Consider the following 20,799-nt stretch of genomic DNA (forward strand, 5'->3'; position numbering starts at 1 on the left):
GTACCATCTCCTGTGTTTATTTTAAAGCTTTATCTGCCAGTAATTTTCTTGACCAATTTCAAAAGTAAACCAGCAAAGATTATCTTTGGAAACATCAATCTTTTCCTGTATACAGTAAATAAGAAATGCAGGAATTCAGTTAATCCTTTAATGCCTTTTAAAATCTCTCCTGAGGCATTGCTGCCTGTCACACCAAGCCCTTCCAGCTGGGCTGTGGATCTTGGGCATCAGCCACTTGTCTGCCAGACAGCCACATTCACTGTGCAAATCTACTTCACAACTTGAAACAGCAATGCCAATAGTAATGAGGGCTGTGTGTGCAAGAGACTGGTTTTTCAATGTTTTCCTTATATCCATTTGCATTTTCTACCTTTCCTCACCCTCTCATCTGCTGTGGGTTGTTTACCACACAGAGAAGTAATTATCCACTAAATCCCATCACTGCTCCTGCCACTTGTAGCAGGAAGAACGAGAGATTCTTTGAGTTAAAATCTCCCAAACCAAAGAAATCTGACAGAAGTCAGCAGTCCAGCAGCTGAGTGGGGGCAGAAAGAGCCTGTGTGCTGGCTCACAAAAGTAAGAATCTGTGTGAAAACAAAGTACCAGAACTTCTAACAATCAAGTAATTGACATGAAAAAAAAGAGCACCATGGAGTATATAAACAAATCTTTATTTAAAGCTTTTAAATGGAACACAGTACTCAATTTTCATCAGAAAAGGAAAAACTGAAAGATAAACACAACACACATGAAACTCCTCATAAATGGGTCTACACTGTGTGCAATTGGAGTGGATACTTGCATTTTAATGGTTACTGACTGTGGTCATACATGGACTGGGTAGCTGGAAAGTAATGCACCAGGTCAAGCTCTTGAAAGCATGTTGCATAGTTATTTAAATTCACTATGAGCTACTCTATTCAACAGTCATCCCAGCTATGTGTAGTCAGACAACAAAGACTCTGGTTTTAGAAAAGCTATTGGTATTTTAGGTGTAAAGTAATCATCATCCTGACAGCCACTACTGTGGCTCAAGACCAAGAACCATCCTTTAAAAGCAGGCTGTTAAGCTAAAACATCTACTCAAAAGGGGAGCCACCACCTTTTTAAGTATCACTGACAAATTTCACATGTATAATATAGCTCTAGATACACCAAAGAACCATTCACTTGAAGCTTTCAGTGCATCTGTGCTAAAAAAAAAGCTAACAAAACCCCCACACTGTAGTTAAAAGCAACAATTTTTCATGTTCAGTAAGTGCAATCCGCTATTAAAACCTTAAGCTGGGTTTTGTGCTTTGCTTGTGCAACCTTTAAAGAACAAGATGTGCCTTGGACTCCGGTATGGAGGAGCTGGAAAGGCAGGGCAGGGCAGGTAAACCCCTGGAAAGGAGAGGGCTGATGCTCCAGCAAGGCTCTGCTGTGCTGCAGGACCAAGGCTGCCCTTCAGCCCCTCCATGACAACGCTGCCTCTCCTCAAGTCCCATCAACTGTCCAATATAATCCTCCCCACAGGGAAGCCTCACAACAGCAAATGCCCCTTTTCAGGCTAAATGTTGCACAACAAAATGCTGTACCTTCCTGGGATAAGGGATAACTCCTGCCCCACCATGTGTGTGGCAAGTTAATATGATGAATAAATTACCTGCTTTAAAATTATAAACTCTACCTAAAGTTACGCCCCAACACAACAGCAGCCTTAGATTAAGATGGGGAAGAAAAAAATCTTCACCCCTATTTCCATCCTATCTATTCAGCTTCATTAGGGTCTTAATAATTTTCTAATCTCTCTTTTATAAGATATATTTTTCTGAAACAATTCTTCTTGTTGACACTCTCTGTGAGAACGAGGAATTTTCTCTTCCTCATATTAGTCATAAAAGAGAAAAAAAATCTGAAAAAAATCTTCATACCCACAGACACTTCAGAGACAGCAACATTTGAACAAATGTACAGCAAACAGAACTCTTGATAAAATCGTACCACACTCTTAAAAGGAATGTAAGCTTTTCATCAGTGAGCATTTTGAAGCACTTTTACCCTTTCTAAATCATCTGCTAAGGGGAGAGGCACAGGATGGCACAGCCACAACCATGCTGGTGTGAGGTGGATTTCAATACTAATATAATGGCAATACTAACAATTAGGTAAATAGTTAAAGACTTGTATTTAAACAACAAGTAGGTTTATTGTACTTTCTAAAAAAAATAAATGCAAGTTCTTGCACCATTTGTACATAACTATTGTCTACCTGATGTGCAAGAAGGAAGAGACTAAGAAAATTACTGAAAATCGCATACAGACACATCCTGTGGGCATCTGGCCTCTCCTGCCACCTTCATGGTCACGTGTCCAAAGGCAAAAGCCATTTCCACCTTTGCAAATTAACCTTAAAGCTTCTCATCACTGTCTTGCATCTCCTGGACCATCACCCCAATGTTACCAGCACCCAGAAGAAGTCAGTCAAGCTCCTTGCCTGTACTGAGGGATGCAAAAACATTCCAAAGGAAAGCAAAACACCACCAAAATATTTTCACTATGCTGAGGTTGGACCAGCACCTTCTCTATTCAATAAATCTTGTCGAGGTTCAATGAAGAAGTTGTTTTAAGGGAAGGAAAAAAAAACCCATAGCCATAAATCTCCCCTCTCAATATAATATGAATATTTCTCTGAATTTTAATGCTACATTTCTTAAAATAGTCCTCTTGTGCCTGTGATTTACTAAATAAGCATATTTATATAACTACACATGTAGCAGTAGACTAATTCAATAAATTAGAGCTCAAAACATCAACTGTGAGCACAAGTATATTTACAAACAGCAATAAATTAAAGACTAAAACATGTGTGATATTACATAAGGATCTCTGAAGTTTTGTACCAAAGTGTTTAAGGGCCACAACAATCAGGGTGCTCACTACTCACTGCTCATGCCCACACAGAGCACGGCCAGGCCGGGAGACAGGCTGGAGGCAGAGCCAAAGGCTCCGGGCCACAGCCAGGAGCCACCACGGGACCCACTGTGACACAGCCCCGGGCAACAGCCCCGCACGTGCACTGGCCTGCCACTGTCCCCAGCAGGAACAGGCATCAATTCTCATCTTCTATTTGGAAGGCATGCACCCACACCAAACAAATTAAAGTTGCACTTGAAGTCATTAAGAATAATATTAAGCCATAGAATGTAACTCAAACCAAAATACTCGACACAGTGATTTGCAGATGCAGAAATGAAAATGGCCCGTTTCCTCCCCATTGTAGGGAGTGGAAGGTATTTCCAGGGCTATTCTCTGCAACAGAAGGCATGTGACTGGAAAGGAATGCCGAGAGGGATGATACAATTTGTCCCAACAGGAACCAGATAAGGACAGCTGCTCCCCCAGCATGCAGTTACACGTGTAGCCAGGGCAGCCACTGCAGAGAAGGCATCCTGCTGAGAGGGGAAGACATGGGAGACAATGCAGCGGACAAAGCTTCATAAGAATAAGATGAAACTTTTTAGGTACAGTCCCCATGTTATTGATGCTTCTGCATATACACATCTATAATTCTCTCTCACCTGCAGGTGCAATGAAGAGCCTCTGCAAGCCTCACAGCACCTAAGTTTATCAAATCAAAAATTAAAAAAAACATTAATAGGAAGTGCAAAGTAGGGCAAGTAGCTCCGAAATAGTATCTCTCTTTGAAAAAATTAGCTATCTGCCCGAAGGCCTTCTCTGTATGAGGCTGAAGGATTATCAAATCCTATAAAACCCATGAAAGGTTTCTGCTGATCAAAAAACTTCCAATAACTTCCAGCTACCTGATGTCCCTTTACAAATTGCAGGAGGCAAGAAATGTGCAAGTAAGAATGTGAATGAATACAACTGGAGTTTATATTTTGTTTACTTAAAATGAACTATGTTAGAACTTCGGTACACAACTATCTTTTACTAGCAACAAAATAGCTCAAATGTATGAACAAAATTATGAAGTCTTTCCTTTATCTCTTTATGTCCTTTTCCTGAGTACTTCCAGGCATTTGCAGCCCTGCAGTTAAGGAGAGCAGGAGGAGTCTCTGTGCCAGCTCACAGGCATTAGCAATTTTATACTGCTGGTGTTAGGGAAGCAGTTGAGCCTTGGCCTGTAAGATGGTAACACTGCACAATCCCTGCACTTGGACTACATCTCCACTCTTGGTACTCCCCTGTTTATCTGCCATTCCCTATTGGTCAGACAATCAGCAACCACATGTAAAAATAAAAGGTACTAAAAATATACAAGTCCTCCTGTAACATAGTTTTCCAAAGGAGTAAGTATCACTCACGGGGTACAGAACCTCCATGTAAAAGGCAGCTGAGTGATCTTTAGTGCATCCTGGCTCCCACACTCTACCTTGCCTGAAGGCCCCCAGAACTGAGGCAGGCAGCAAACTCCCTGGGCACAGAACTGGTAAGTTTCACCAAGTTTTTGACAAAGTACAGTGAGGAGACAAGAGCTAAAAGCAGTAAAGGACAGGTCTAACAGACCAACTTTGAATGGGCCAAGCACCTTGCTAAAGATTTTCAGAATTCTCACAGATGAGTGAGCTGGAAAGACTACTGCATTTAAAGAATGTGAACTGGAACTGCACAGCTTAATTGTTTCTGCAGGTGAAGGGGAATTTCTTTTCTATTTTTATTACAGTGAATGTAGCAATGCAGCTGAATGTATTCTGCTAAGTCAGAAACAAGTGCAGAAGAAGAAAACAACTATGCCCTACTACTACCTGCCATGACAGCTCATTGCATATCCTTCATTTATCTTGTCTGTCAAGACTTGTTTCACGCTGCACTTAGAGGGGTCTGATTGAGCCTTATGTTTTCACCAAGCAACAAAAACTGGAACCTGGATAATCATATATTTTCTTAAATGAGGAATTTGCAGAAATACACACTTCAACATGTCTCTCCTCCAACAATTATTGAATTTGGGGTTTTAATGCACATATTTAACTCAATAAAACAAATGTCACTAACTTGCATGGAACATTAAAACACTTGGAGAGGCAGGTGGTTTAGAGAACCTGGTTACCTCTACTGAGAGGGATTTAAAATCTCCAAGTTGACTTCTGAGCATTAGGCAAACCTTTTAATAACTCCAGTACAGTTATGTCAGCAAGTATTTTTCACAGAGAACGCGAAGAGACACAAAATATTAATTTTCCAATAAGCATACAAAAATAATTTCTTACTCTCTTAACCAGTTTCTGAAGTTTCTTTTGCTACTTTCCAGTCAACACATGTCTAACTAAAATAAGTTAGTACAATCATTTGTATGGGCTGCCTGCACACTGGGCAGGGCTTGTTCCTCTTCTTGAGCTTTTTTGCACAGGTAAAGCATGACATGAGGTGTCCCGTTTTGCCGTGTACTATGCAGCCATTTTTAGGTCTGCTCTGACATATGACACACGGCTCTATGCTGGTAACAGGCAGACTGGATTCCATGCTTTCCTCTTTGTCTTGCATTTCTCTCTTCTCAGGTTCCTTGAAGTCCTCCTGACTGCTACAGAACATGCTGCTTGATGTTGATGGCTGGGAATAACCTTCACTTTCCTGGGACTCAGAAAGCTGTACTGCTTTATCCTCATTCTCATCCACAGCTGGTTCTTTATCTTCAGTCATTTTTGTTTTCTTGCAGTCAGGAACATCAAAACCTTCTCCAGACTCTGCAGGAAAGGAGGTTTCTAATTTGCTCTTTTCCAATTTCTCACTCTTTTCATCGGGAAGCCAATCCTCACGAAGGGCCCAGCATCTGTGGCAATGTCGTGGAAGCGGAGGATTCATTTCACTGCATTCGGGACACTTCCAATAATCCTTTAGTGAATCAAAGGTTGGAACACTTAAGCTACTTAGAACACTTACAACTGAAGTATTCAGACATTATAAACAATTTATTACTGCCAAAATAATTATTATGTTGAGCTATCAACTTGTTTACAATTTTAAAATTCCATTCAGTGGTTTTGGCCCCATTTTACAATTCTAGATTAAATTGGTTCTTATTTTAAAAGGACTCTGGCTTTCCTTCGTTTTGCAATAGGTTTATGAATAGAACAATTCATTATTTCATACGCAGAACTGCAGAAACAAGACCACAAAGTTCTTCAGCGGCCCTCATGAAAAACTCGTTTAAAAGGTCATAATTTCCCTTCTTTTCGTCTATGGACTCCCGCAACGGGAGCTATTCCAGACGGAGGGACCGTGTCCCGGCGGCTGGCTGCGCTGTTGGTGCACACAGCGGCCGGGAGAGGGCGCTCCGACACAGCCGCAGCACAGAAACCTCGGCCAAGGCAAAAACCCACGGCAAGGGGGGAAAGGGAAAAAAATAAAAGGGCAAAACCAAAGTGGTGCATCAGCCTCTCAGAGGTTACTCCATGGACGACAATGAAAATAAACCACTATTTCGTTAAAAATAGATTCTGCTTTTAAAGACAGAGACCCTTTTTAAAAATAACGGAAGCTGTAGGGGAAATCAAAACAAAAAAAAAAAGCAAAACTTAGGCAAGTCCTGAATAACATCAGTAGCATCAAAAGCTTCTTAGACCAATTTTAAATCCTAAAAATAATGTACAAATCCCTGTTTTCCACACATAAACACTGCTATGTTTCAGAAAGTGGCCAGCCCTCTCTTTAACATGCCAAGTCCCTCAGTCCTACAGACTACTGTGGGACTAGAACACTTCACAGTTCCACAAAACAGCTCTAATTCAAGCGTCAAATGTGAAAAGCAAAGGTAAATAAGGAGATAGCACACACTAGAATTAAAATGCAATGTTTTTTCACAAACATCTCCATACTTTGCCTCAAGACTGTCAATTTCTTCCCACTCCTCAAGAACGGTCTCACAGAATGTAGTAAAGCCCTCTTTTACAGTACTGCTCTGAAAAAAGGCTTGCCTGCCCATCTCTATGTTAGAGATACCTTCCTTCAAGCTGGACAATAAAACTAGGCATTCTGACTTACAGGAAGAGGTTTTTAAATGCACATGACTAAGATTTTTTTTCCATTTTGTGCAGAAAGTCAGATTTAGGCTCCAAATAATTTCCTTCCATTAAGTCAATGAAATAGTAAATTAGTATAGGATTGGGTTTTTTTAATGGATTAGGAAGTTTATTAACCATTTAAAAAAACCCCCAAGGTTTCCTTAAAAATGTTCCTTAATAATCACAGTAATTAAAATACTGTATTGGAACCTTCACATATAGACACAGTCAATTTAATTCTCAAAACAATCACTGGTAGCAATAGAACTAGTCTATACTTCTTGATCTATTCTATGTCAGTTTACCCAACTTACAATGCTTCACCGGACAAGTTTTTACTCACAGCTAGAGAAATCTCTGGATCTTCATCAAATGAATCAGCATCACTATCTTCATCCTGGTAAATAGTCAGCTGATAAACCTGGTTTAAATTAAAAAAATATATATACGTATATATAACAGGCTTTTGGCATTTAATTTAAAATGCAAATATTTTTAATCTGGTAAGATTTTCAGATAGCAAGCTACTGGAGAGTCTCCAGGGATGGACTATTAAGATTATTAATGGATTAGAGGAGCTCTCACGTGAGGAAAGGCTGAAAGAGCTGGGAATGTTCAGCCTGGAGAAGCTCAGGGCAGGAGGTAAACTGCTGAAAGGATGGCATCAAGAACACAGAGTCACTCTCTTTTCAGTGGTGTCCAGTGGCAGGACAAGGGGCAACTAGCACAAGTTAAACACAGGAGGTTCCCTCTGAGTATCACAAGACACCTTTTACTGTGAGGATGAAGGAGCACTGGCATGGCTTGCCCTGACCACCTACGAAGCTTCCATCCCTGGAGATATTCAAGACATCTGGGCATGGACCTGGGCAATCAGCTCTGCCTGAGCCAGGACAGGTGGGTAAGACAACCTCCAGAGGCCCCTTTGAATACCAGCCATCCTGCAGTTCCCAAAACTACTGTCTGGAACAGGGGCCTTCCTCCTCCAAGTTACCATCCTCTGTCAGGGTGCAGCTCTGCTATACACTACAATTGGGTGTACATCAGTACAGTCAGTCCCATTCAGCCTCTCGGCTACCACAGTTCTCTACGTCCCTGGTGAATTCTGCCTCTGGTACTCACCTAATCTTGCCATGAGCAGATTAACCTCTCTAAAAGTAACAGAAAGGAAACCCCACATACATTCTCACTTCATTCCCGACATTCTAGAAATCTCTTGAAAATTACAGTAATCACAATTTTTCTTGCCTACTAATAAAGATTCCTAAAACTTTGATTCAGCACCTCTACGAAACATTTACATTCATAGAGGCAAAAAACTTGGACATATCCCTTTGGAAAGAGTTACTCAGAAAGGTTTCCTTTGATATCAAGTGTTGTCAAAGCTCAACATGTACTTCTAGAATTAAAAATGCTAGGCAGGCTATAGTACACATGCTGCCACAGATTTCAACAGCTGGTGAGAGCAGTTAAGCACCCAGACTTTCCTATCCAGCCCATTTCAGAGCCTGCAGAAAGCCTCAGCACCGCTTCAGTCATTGGCTGGTAAGTCGTATAAAGGTGACCCAATTGCACTGACATGTAATTTGATTTCATGAACAACTGGGTGCAGTTGTGACACCAGTACATGTAGTTTGCAAATATACCTGAAGAGTTCTCCTTGGAAACTTACAGGAATTTTTCATGTTGAAATTCCTTTTCCTTCTCATCCCCTCCCCCCAAGGTCAAACAAGGAAAGCAGCTAGTACCTCATCATCTTCATCAGTGAGCTCCTGCCCTTCTTCATTATGGCTATAATCTTCTGAATAAACAGACTCAACTTCAAACTCCACACTGAACTGGTCTGATACAGAACCATGGTCAAACCAATCTGAGTTTTCGCTTAATGAACTAGCATCAAGATCCTGAGGAAAACAAAAAAAGAAAGCACACATTCAACCTCACCAGTCCATATACATAACATTACTGATAAAACAACTCTCAGGATAAAACTGTACTACTCAATATAATTAGTTATGGAAGAAAAAGGACCAGCTGCTGTGAGACACAGTACTTTTTATGAGATAAACAAATTATGGGTGGGTAAAAATGAAGCTAGGTCTGGAAGCCTTTTGCTGGATCTGTAATAAGAAACTGCACTCAGCCTACAGGCAGCTGAAAGGCTGCAGTCATTATTTCAGAGAGTCCCTCCTAAAAAGTGAAAGAACAGATCCAAGAAGATGGTATCTTTTGGCTGCATGTATTAAATTCCATATTCTCATAAACCTTGTTTAATCTGAGATCATGGCTTAACAACTACAAAACATGAAGACTAAAAATACAGTATAAGTTCTGTCAATTTATAACACAGTATGTGACTAGGAATACTGTTAGCTCAGCTCTTCATGACTTAATTGAACCACAGATTTGCTCTGGTGTTTGCTAAAAACAATACAAAACTTCCAAGCAGTGGCATGGCAGATTAATACAATGCACCATCAAGCACCCATTCCACTGGGTACAGTTACCAAAGCTGTACCAGAACTAACACCTAACTCTGAATTATGCAATGTCTATGACTCTTTTTGTCTCCTAGCATTCTAAGAAATATTTTAAAACACAAAATACGTCTGACATTTTTTCCATACTGTGCCAAATAGCAAGGATCTTGGTTTTTAAAGAATATTCAACATTATTATTTTAAAAAATTTCACTTCAGCTTTGCCAGCAGACTTATGAAAAACCCCACTCCACCCACACATCTACTTTTCCTTCAAACTCTTTTCTTTCCTCAAACATCACTGAAGGCACTGCTGCTTTTAATTAAGAACATTGTGTTTTCAGATGCATGTTTGCACTTGTGGCATCTGCAAAATCTGTACCACAAAAATACTCTTCTATTTTGACTTACAGGGATGGAAAGAGAATCTGTTGAATCACTGCTATTGCTTCTTTCACGGCACAGACCACTGACTACACACCAAGAGAGACTTTCATCAAACGTCACCGAAATGTTCTCTGACTTGTGTCGCTTTCTTCTGTCACTGTGCAGGTCATCTGGAGAACTTTTTTCTGGGCATAGTCAAGCATCGTTTTATTACTCAAAAACATCTATGCAATGTGCAGTTTTGAATTTTCTAAACAGAAGCTTAAAATACAATTTACTACAAAGAAATCTAAAAGTAAAATATTATTTTTTTAATAGGGTAAAAAGGCACTAAGACTTATTTAAAAAGACACAATAATTCTTATATCCATACAGTGGATTTCTGAAACCAGTATTTCAGGGGCTGGTTTTCCCCACTTGTCTCATCATTATTCCCCACTTATAAATGGCAGTCTCCACATAGAAGACAACCGCAAATTTGAAAGAATTTTTACTCCACACACAACACGTTAAACCCTTCCTAATTTTAAGAAATACAGTTAAAATCTTACTTGTCCTCACTCCCTCTACAGGCAACAGACAGAAAGGCACTTTCAGAGGGCTTCTGAGTCCACCCCAGAATTTGTGGGGAGATAAAGCAATTAGCTCCCAGTTCACATGCATACAGAACACCTTGTGCTAAGCAAGGTAAGTTCAGGTTCAAGTTTCAGACACCTCAACATATTTATCAGTGAATAGTTGCACTATATGTAATTGCATTTACCCAACAATATTTTTGTAACAAACTATTAGAACTTTCATAGCACTGTAGCAGGAAAATCTTCAAGACATACTATGCAAAAGCTGAACTCTGAAAGCATTGCTTTAAGCTCTGCTTACTAAGCATGCTTGGTTTGAAGGCAAAAAGGCAATGCTTTGTAAATACATCATGTTTTGGAACAATCACCTACAGCACCATGAGGACTAAGGGCACACCATTTTAGGGGTAGATAAGTCAAAATTCAGCTCCAATGACTTCTAGAGCATTTGGTAAAAAATAATTTTATATAAAAATGTGTTGCAAATTCAGCATGTCAGTGCAGTGGAGTGAAAACCTCCCAAGATGTCAACAACTTTTGGTTCAACAGGCCTCAGTATGAGCCTGCTGACTCCCCTACAGGTGCCTTTTGCACCCACCCCCTGTTGCCCACGGTCTCCCTCGCCTTGCAAAGCACACTGTGACAATCCACAAGTCTTCAAGTCTTGAATCTTTCATTGTTAAAAAACAAAAAGGAAAAAAAAGGAGAACAAAACACTTGTACATACTTTGAGACTTCTCTTACTCTCCCTTGGTGCTTCTTGGCTCAGCCCCTTTCTTTTCTTTTCTTTTTTCCGCCCTGAGAGCCCCACCAAACTTGGTGCCCCCAGGCCCAAAGGGTGCTCCTGTCCATCGTTGTCCTCATTTAGTTGTCATGGCTCCATGCTGTACTGATACTGTATCACCACAAGGTCTCTATACTCTATTTAAGGGGCTCCAAAGGAGCCACTACTATCCCAATTTAACAAGAATAGTGGTTTAAAAGGAAGATTTCCTATAAATTAGAAAAAAAGTGTATATAAAAACACTATATTAAAAGAACTCTTAAGGTTGTAACAAACTAATAAATGGATGCAAGGCAAGAGTTAATAATCAAACCTATAATAAGTAAGCACAACCCAGGACCTTATGTGCTCTGTGCCATGCCTAAATATTACAGGTTGTGATGTTTAACCAAGACTTTCCATCCTTTCATCAGTTTTAGTTACAACATTAAAATGTTCTTTTAATTTAGTGCAAACCGCTCAGCAACGCAGCACTGGTTTGGGACTGACTTAACATAACAGTGGCCTATGAGGGACACAAAAAATGCTACTTGAAAGCTGAGGAACTGAAAAATGCTCCTGAGCAAGTGAAGAAAAGGAAGTTCTATGCAGTGACAGAAGGTTATCACTGCCCAGGTAAGTGCAATCACCTAGTCATGAGGCAAGACAGTAAGTGATGGAACAGACTAATGTAAGAAATTCCACAGAAGAATATTTACATAGAACTGTAGAGAACACTTCAATTGAGAAACTAAACCAGGTTTACAATGACCAGATTGTTATTGCTACTGATCAGAAGAAACATTTTGTGTTTTGAAAATGTATTTGCCAGTGATTATTGAATAACCACAGTAAAGACAAAGGGGAGGCAAATATGATGCTTAGGTCACCAGATGTTTTAACAAGTGCTTAATTAATGGTGAGGTAACTGAATATATCCAAAATCATTCTGTGTTACTACCACACCTTTGATGCCTCCCCACCAGTTGAAATCCAAAGAACTGACTTTAGTGAACAAAATTTCAAATTTCATGGCTGTCTACAGAGGAAATTGAAATTAATTTGATGGTATCAGTAGATTAAAACAAAAGTGTTCTCATAACGAAGATAACACAACTGATAAAGTTCTGCTGATGTGAAAAAGTTTAACAGAGCCGTGGAGTAAGTTATTCCATCATCTTACTAACAATTCTAGACATCCAAAGTGTAACATGACACTGGAGCAATGTAAGACATTGTGTTTTTCTTTTAGACTGAACATTTTGTTTTAGATAAGCAGAGAAACATGAGTAGTATTTGCCAGCATCTTTCAAGTCAGCAAGGCAAGAGAATGTAGCTTTTCCCTCTAAGTGGCCATAATACTGGAAAGCTCTGCATCATAAATCTGCAGATACCAGATTCACTGTGTGTCCTCCTCCTAGAAGATGTAGTTGGTCGGGAAGTCACACTTGATGAAGTCTGGCTCTCTTCTAACTCTTGCCTAGGTTCCTGAAAACAGAAATACTGAGTAAGCCTGAGCATAAATATGAGGTAAAATTCAAGAATCAACTTACTAAATTAAACCACTGACACTATCATGCAAAACTGAATAGAATGTACAACTCAGAAAATTTATTGAAAAAAAATAAAAATAGCACCTTAACAACATTTTCTTCTTCAAGCTGAGATGTGGCATCATCCTCAGGTGCGTCGCCAAGGGTAGAGTCTGAAAACAAACCAAAATAAAACCCATAATACAATATAGCAAAAAACCCCAATTTCAGGCTGAAAAAGTAAATTCTAAGTAAAACTTAAAATCCAGACATTTTGCAACAATGGAAAAAATACACTGCTCCTTTGTTTTTCAGATGTGTGCAGCACCTTCCCTGTAACATTACTGAAATGGAAATGTGGGGAGAAAGAAGAAATGCCAACTGAAAGCAGCTCAGAATTCTGTTACAAATGGCTTCAAATGAAGTCTGTGCATAAACTGTGATTCTGCAGATATGAAAGAATATAGGCAGGAAATGTAATTACTTGCTCCTCTCCAAAGCGCTTTTTACTACTTATCTTATGGGAACCCTGAGTTAAAAAGACATACAATAGACGAAAAATTAGCTGTTGTTAAAGATATATGCTTACTAACAGACAGATCCTGAATTAATAAAAGAGTATTTTCTGAAAATATAATTGAAAGATAAATTTAAGTTTACAAGCTTAACAATGGGGATGACGAAGAGAGCAAGTTTCCCATCTTCAGCAGCTGAACGCTTGCCTTTAGGAAAAATCAGAAACAAAGGGTGTCTTTATAGAGATTTAGAGGCCAATTTACAAAATGGTTTCCATTGTTTAACTTCTGTTTCAGACCCCATATTAGGCAAAAATTACAGCTATATTGAGCATTTTTTATACTGCAGGACTGTGTATAACCACTCTGCATTCAAGGAGTGGCTATCCACAGCATCACCACAAAGTTACTTTTTAAAAGTATACAGCCCATTTAAAACAGAGCTGAGTATAGCTCAAAATGACCAGTTCTAAATGTACTTCACATTCAGTTGTGAAAATTCAAACAGAAGTTTAACACAAAAAAAAGAGCCTTGCCCTAATTTCATTGTTGGCATAAGTTTAAGAAGCTTATTTTTCATATTAAAACTTTGTATGCTGTTGAGGGCTTTATGAATAACAAATACAAGCAAATTACTTAAGTTTGTAATTTAGTAGCCTTTTTGTTCAGCTCTGTGTTTTTTCTGGTTCTAGCCCAATAAAATTACCCATTTTTTTTCTCCTACTGAAGAAACAAGTGTTTGCTTTGATTCACCACTTGTGATTGCTCTGGACTATAGTGAGCAAAGCCAAATAGCTAATAATGGAGAGCTCACTGTTATCTGATCACTGCCTGCAAAATTCATTATGTAAATTCTATTTTCCCTACTGCTGTTTCCCAAACAAATCACCCTCCTAAGCTAGCTTACCTTGTTGATTGATTGCTATCAGATTTCTGGAAATCATTGAATATAGTCTCCTTAAATAGGGATAAAGAAAGAGATTATACAAGTTAGCTACATGTAACCATAAAAGAGAGCTTACCATCTTTGAAGATGCGAAGAAGAGTTAAAAAAGGGACATATGCATGATGGTCTTCATTATTTCCCAACCAGACTCTCAGAAAAGAATCCCATTTTTTACCTGTGTTCTTTTACTGAAAAGCTTGTTACTCCAAATAACTCCCCCAGGAGATCATTTGCACAGTGTACAATATGCTGCTGTTTTTCATCATATAATTGCTTAGACATAATATATTGTCCAATATAGAATATTACCTGTGAAATAAATTAAATACAGATGTTAGTTGATTCTTAAAGTGTAAGAGACAAAGCATATTAAATACATTGAAATTTACTCTTCAAACTCTGCCTAAAACTCTTTGAGCTGACAGATTTTCATCCATCATTCCAGAAGACCACTACTATTCTTCTGACCACCAAAAACTTTTGTTCAGATTTTTGAGAAACTTGCTAAATACCCGACTACAATTCAGCAGGAGAATAAACACTGTCTTAATCTCAATTTCTAGACAAGCTATGAAAAACACTGCCCCTCCCACTTACCCAACCCAAAACAATCTATCTGTACTCACTGTAGTCTACCTTTAGTGGTTAAAAGTTCTTACCTCCTTCATAGTAAAAGTGTCCTTTTCAGCACCAGCTAACTTTAACAATTTTAACAACAGTGGCTTTGGTTTAACCTGTGTATGAAAGGAGAAAAAATACACTAATTATTCACCAAAAAAACCCATTTATTTATACCAGCTGTCTTCCTCCTTCTGTATTAATCTGATACGCAAACATACAACTGCATTAAAACGTGTCTTTATTCAAGTTTTTCACTTTGCAAAGTTCAAACTTAAAAGCAAATAATATGAACCAAATCATATTAAACTTCTCATACACTGTACATCTTAGCTCAAACCTCACTTTTTCACTGTCCTCTGGTTTCAGCTGGGATAGTTAATTTTCTTCCTAGTAGCTGCTACAGTGCTGTGTTTCTGATTTAGAGGGACAATAACGTTCCCAGCACACTGAAGTTTTTGTTGTTGCTAAGTAGCTACACTAAATCAAGGACTTTTCAGTGTCCCACGCTCTGCCAGTGAGGACGTGCACAACAAGCCATGAGGGAACATGGCCAGCACAGCTGACCTGAATTGGCTAAGGGGATATTCCGTACCATAGAATGCCAGGCCTAGTGCTATGAACAGGGGAGTTGGCCAGGGGGTTAAACGTCAACACACTGGTAAATACAAACTCCTTAATTGGAGCTACAGAATTTGTTTATTGGTTCCAAGTCCAGGGCTGGGTCCTGGGGAACTCAGCTTCACTCCTTTAACCATTACCGCAACTCCCAAAGGGGAGGGAAGATGGAAACAGAACTCTGTGATTGCTAGGTCCACAGTGGAAGTCATAAAACACTGGTCCATCACTTTCTTAGTCTCTTTCTGTGACAGTTTCTGAGGTTTTGCTTTTGCATTTGCCAGCTGGGCTGCTTTACCTCTGAAGACTTTTCTTAGCTGGGACAAGCAGATCCTGTCCCTTCCATTGTACTTCACTCATTCCTACCTCTGCAACGGCCTCCCACCCAGTCACTGTGCCAGCAGTTTAATCTGCAGTCAGTCTATGGCAATTTCCAAGGCAGAGGAAGGAAAAGTTAAACAAGAAAAATCACTTCCCCCATAAATACATACAAACAGCACCATCCCACACAGCTGAGCAGTGCAGCAGATGAGAACAATCTGCAGGGGCTGCCAGGACAGCAAAGCCCATGGAGCCACTGATGGTCCCAGAACAGTATATTCCAGAGTCACCTCTTTAACAATAGTGCAGCCATTCTAAAACCAGGCTAATATTTAGCTATCCTGATATATTACATAAAATAAAATGTAAAAAATAACACACAAAGTTAAAAAAACCAAAAACCAAAACAAAACAGGGAAGTGTGAATAAAATATCATGAGACAAGGAATTAACGTTTGAGGAAGGGTGGAGGAGGGGAACTACCCTTCATTCCATTCCAAAGATCCGCTAAAACCAACATTAAGTTTCAGTGAGTTAACAAGATATTAGCTGCAAGAATTACCTATAATGAAAAAAAACAACTAAGCTCGTGGACAACATGAGCTGTCCATTCACCCCCTCCTAAGAACCGAATTATTTAGAACATGTGTCATATAAATTAGTTTCATAAAGGAAGCAAAAAATAACTTATTCAAGTACTACTGACAGTTAAGCATAGCAAGGCACAGTTTCAAAACTGAATCCACACCTAAGCCCACTTTTACTCCCCAGCCCTCTCCTCCTGTCTCCTCCAAGTTCTGCAGCCTTGCAGGTCTGACAGCAGACAGTAATATCACAATATGATGATATTAAAAAAAGGAAGACACAAATTAAAAAAATCAATTTTGAACAGTCTGCTGTTCTGCAATTTCACTTTTTTGAAGTTCTACTGTCAAGTCCACACTTTTAAGCTTAACCCTTCTACACAAGATAATTCAGTTCAACCATCATTGTACGTATGCAGTTTTATAACTTGCATTTCAGGTGTAAAAGGCTTCGATCCTGCTGAAAACTAAGGACAAAACAGCAGAACTGTCACTGTATTATGGAAAGCCTGGAAATGCAAAGCCATAAACACAAGTGAAGACTCTTTTTACGAATTCCAATAGAGGAGAAAGTCGAAAATCTTCAGATTACTTCACCAACAGTATGTTTTTTACAATGGAGATTTTCCAAAACTCTTCAGCTATAGGATCTTTAACAATTACCACCCGAAATACTTACAACTATCAAATCGGATCATAGGATCCTTTTTATTAAAAGAAAGCAAAAAACATCAAACGTCTCCAGGAAACATTCTAGACCTATACCATCACCCTGTACTCTCAATCACACTGAAGATTTGCCTCCTACAGAACCAAAGAGAACCAACCACCTCCACTGGCTGGACTTCCTGGCTTTCCTCCAACCATCCCTCGCTAAGCACAGTGATTCTTCTTAATTAGCCACTAAAAACTGCAAAAAGCATGCACAATAACCACGCGCCCACCAGCTACTAACCAGCGCCTCTTGCTCCGAAGCGGTGACAGAGGGATCCGTAAGGGAGGACATCTTGGTATTGCACATTTGCCTGCAGTGAAGGGAGAACAAGCTCAGATCGCGGCACGCAGCGACACAACCCGGGTGGGCGGCAGCCGCCAGGCCGGCGGGGCCCACTCACCTCGGTGCCTGCTCCAGCCCGCACGCTGGACTCCGGCGGCGGCGTCTGTACCGAGCCGGGCCGGGCCGGGCCTTATATAGCGCTGCCAAGAGGAGGCAAGTCAGGGCTTAGCTCCGCCGCGGCCCGGCCCGGCCCGACATGCCTGAGCATGACCCGCAGCGCCGCCGCCGACTCACCAAGGGGTGGGGGCGGGCGGGCGGGAGGCCGCCACCGGCCCAGCGCTGACTCACCGCGGCCGCCCAGCGCGGGGGGGTCCGGCGGCGTGGAGGAACAGCGGCGATCCCGCGCTCCGCACCCACCCGCCCGCCCGGCGCGGCCTGGCCTGGCCTGGCCTAGCCCCGTTTCCCCGGCGGGACCCCTCCCCCCAGCACCGAGGGCCGCACGAGCCACCGGCGAGACCCCCGGCGCCCCCTCGGCCCCCGAGCGAGCCGCGATCGATCCCCCACGCACCGCCAGCCACGCCCGCTCCGCTGCCCGGCCCGCGGCGGACGGAGCGCCGGGCCCCGGCCTGACCCTCTAGCGCGGCCCCGGCGCGCCGCGCACGCCGCCCGCCGCCATGTTGGTGCCCGCAGCGCCCCCTGGGCCCGCTGGCCGCGGGAAGCGGCCCCGGGAGGGAAAGGCGCCCCCCGCCCGCCGCGCACCGGCAGCGACACAGGCCGGGCCGGGGTGCTGGGCCGCCCGCCTCAGCCCGAGCAGCGCCGCTGGGCACCAGCTCCACTGCCAGCGGCCGCTCATGCCTTCTAAGTTGGTGGTTTTTTTTTTTTTCCTAGTTAAGAAATGGAACTAGGAGAAAACTCTGCATCCGAAGATAATTTGACGTTGTCGTCCTATGCTCTTGTCATCTCCCATTCTACAACTTTCTGAATCTTTTAAATGTAGGGCGTTTGGAAGTATGTTACTTTCACAGGTACTTTTTACTTGCTACACTTCAACTGGTTAGTTTTTAGTCTGACTGCCTTTTCTAATTCTCAGGTTTCTTCTTTGCCCATGGCATTTTGAAATTATTTTTGAATAATGAAAAGCTTTTTCAGAGAGCATGAGTGCTGCCGACAGTGTTTAAAGATAGGCTAGAGCAGAGGGAGTGTAATGCTACTTTTCCATGACAACTAACTTGTCCAAACAAGCAGTGGATAACTGCCTGGACTTGTCCAAGCTTCTCGGCAACCATGGCACCTTGTAAAAATTCCAACAACAGTTTAAATCTAGATATTTGAGTGAGGATGGATTTTCAAGATGACCCTGTTATCTCTGTAGAGCATAAAGCTCAAGGTCTAGTGAGGGACAACTGAGAACCTCCCAGAATTTTGCAAAGCCTGCTCACCTCCTTTTAGTGCTGGGATTTCAGGACAAACAGAAATCTGTTTTTAGTGGAGTCAAGAATGTCCTGCAGCAGGCAAAGTCAGATATCTGCTCTTTTCCACCCAGCACCCCAGTTCCTGAGATCCTTAGCTAGCTAATTTGATTCTTAGGAGAAAACTACATTTACACAAAAATGCAAGAGGAAGGAAGTGAATGGCTACTAAATAGCTCAACTACTAATGCTCAATCTTGTCCTCATGCAGACTACGCAAAAACTATTTAATTCCAATGCAAAATGTATTTTACTGAACAGAAACTGAACCAAACAAAACAGTTTATGTAGTTCTCCCCAAGCTATCGCATTATTGATCCTTATCTTAAGCACAGTATCATTTTGCTGTGGCTTTGTGGAAATTAAAGAGCTTTTTAAAATTAGCAATAAATTTTCTGTAGTCCAAGACTTGCCAGACTCATAACTGTGACTTTCTTTTTCCACTTCTCTACCAATAAGCATCTTGTGACCAATGACTTTGAGTCTGAGATTATTTAAGTAATAACTTCCCTTGCTGATTCATTAACTGCTAAGGATAAAAAAAACCTAACAGTTTCTGTCTAGATTTTTTATCAGCCTTCAAGGACAATCTTATCTCTTTCCTCCAACAGACTAATCTTGAATTAAGGGAGATTGCAAGTAGGTAAAATATGCTGTGTGTGCTAGGATAGGGAAAGAGGGGGATATTTACTGATATGCAGTGCTGCAACACTTTGTCACTAATACAGTTATGCTGCTATGTGATCAACATACATAATTATTTTCTTGTGCTTGATTATTCAGGACAAGTATACTTTAAAAGTTTTACTTGAAGGATGAGTAATAAGCTTCTGTAGTTACAAGACCTGACTTCTCCACTATTTGAGGGTTGTAAAAAGAAAAGGAGATGTCACTACGCCTATGTACTTTACTTATGATGGTACAGAAAATATCTGGAGTAGTTAAGGCCCAGCTGCCTTAACTGGAGGTACTCACTTTACATTGTGGTTAGCTAACATTGTATGAAACCCTTTTTAATAAAAAATCAGATTCTAACTGTAGACATTTTACTGTTTAATGCTTACAAGCTTAATTACTTACTGAGATGGATCTGGTCTACCTATAGGCACATGTGCCAGAGGAAAGGCAGGCCCCAGTGCTGCAGGAGTGTCCAACTCAAGTGAATGGATGGACCATTAAAACACTTCAATTTCTGATTTTTGTTCCTCACTGTAATTTTTTTCTCCCCAGCATGCCCTACTTACCCTTTCCTGGCAGCTGCCTGTTCAGCATCCAGCACATACACAATATGGTCCTTGCCAGATGCTGATCGGTGACCAGGGTTTGTCAGGACTCATCTCCAAGCCATTTGCTCCTAATCAGATAGAATAATCTCATACTGTCTATTAACTGCCCCCAGACAAAAAATAAATAAATTCAGAGCAACCCTCCAGGGCTTTGCACTGTGCTGATGTATCCTTTCTGAAGCCTTAGGCTGCATCTCTATGACTGTGACATAAAGCTGGGATCCGTTGTGTGCTGCCATTGTCAGGCACTTCAAGGTATAAAGGGACGAAGGAAGAAAGATGTTGAAATGCAGCTGGAGCATGTGTTGCTTAATGTGGCTTTCTGCCAGGGCTGCCTGCTGCAGCTGTGACCCCTCATGCCAGACAGTGGGTCGGTACAATTCTGTACAAATACAAAAGAAAGAACTTTGTTTCTTTCTTGAAAGGGTTGTTGTGTAAGAAAAAGCACAGTGATAAGAAATCCTCATGCCAGTAATAGCGTATTTGATTCAGAGAAATTATATTTCACAATCTAACACCTATCCTAATGGAGAGGTCTGTCAGCACCTCCACCAGAAATTCATACTAGAAATGACACTCAGGTTCTACTAAGTGAAAAGCAGATGCAGCCTTCCTGGGAGCAGGTTTGGACAGACAGGCAGGACTCAAGAGCATGGCTAAGCAGCAGTGGGAACCCAAAAACCACACACACTGCTGTTGCAG

The 20,799-nt window shown here is 41.0% G+C and overlaps 1 protein-coding gene across 3 annotated transcripts; it reads right to left on the reverse strand.

Moving 5' to 3' along the window:
• Positions 1–652: 652 nt before the first annotated feature.
• On the reverse strand, positions 653–18,016 carry MDM2 (MDM2 proto-oncogene). Of its 3 annotated transcripts, XM_030959962.1 has the most exons (12): positions 17,911–17,986; positions 17,461–17,542; positions 17,301–17,370; positions 14,864–14,938; positions 14,380–14,513; positions 14,166–14,215; positions 12,849–12,916; positions 12,606–12,699; positions 9,895–10,055; positions 8,753–8,908; positions 7,348–7,425; positions 653–5,835 (listed from the first exon to the last, which is right to left on the reverse strand). In XM_030959962.1, exons 3-12 carry the CDS (start codon positions 17,364–17,366, stop codon positions 5,266–5,268), a joined length of 1,452 nt encoding a protein of 483 aa, XP_030815822.1. In that variant the 5' UTR covers positions 17,367–17,370; positions 17,461–17,542; positions 17,911–17,986; the 3' UTR covers positions 653–5,265. The 3 variants fall into 3 exon arrangements, with proteins under 3 accessions (XP_030815822.1, XP_030815821.1, XP_030815823.1); XM_030959961.1 differs by lacking the exon at positions 17,461–17,542 and having other exon boundaries at positions 17,911–18,016; XM_030959963.1 differs by lacking the exons at positions 14,380–14,513; positions 17,461–17,542; positions 17,911–17,986 and having other exon boundaries at positions 17,301–17,355.
• Between the last annotated feature and the right edge of the window lie 2,783 nt (positions 18,017–20,799).

This window comes from Camarhynchus parvulus, chromosome 1A (assembly GCF_901933205.1).
Source record: "Camarhynchus parvulus chromosome 1A, STF_HiC, whole genome shotgun sequence".
NCBI lineage: Eukaryota > Metazoa > Chordata > Aves > Passeriformes > Thraupidae > Camarhynchus > Camarhynchus parvulus.

What these genes read in the sequence shown, in the direction of transcription:
- MDM2 (XM_030959961.1), bottom strand. Translation starts at nt 17,366, where the DNA reads ATGTGCAATACCAAGATGTCCTCCCTTACGGATCCCTCTGTCACCGCT. An exon ending in TTTTCAGTAAAAGAACACAG is followed by an intron (nt 14,216 to 14,379) that starts GTAAAAAATGGG and finishes TCCCTATTTAAG; the next exon opens with GAGACTATATTCAATGATTT. An exon ending in AAGAAGAAAATGTTGTTAAG is followed by an intron (nt 12,700 to 12,848) that starts GTGCTATTTTTA and finishes TTCTGTTTTCAG; the next exon opens with GAACCTAGGCAAGAGTTAGA.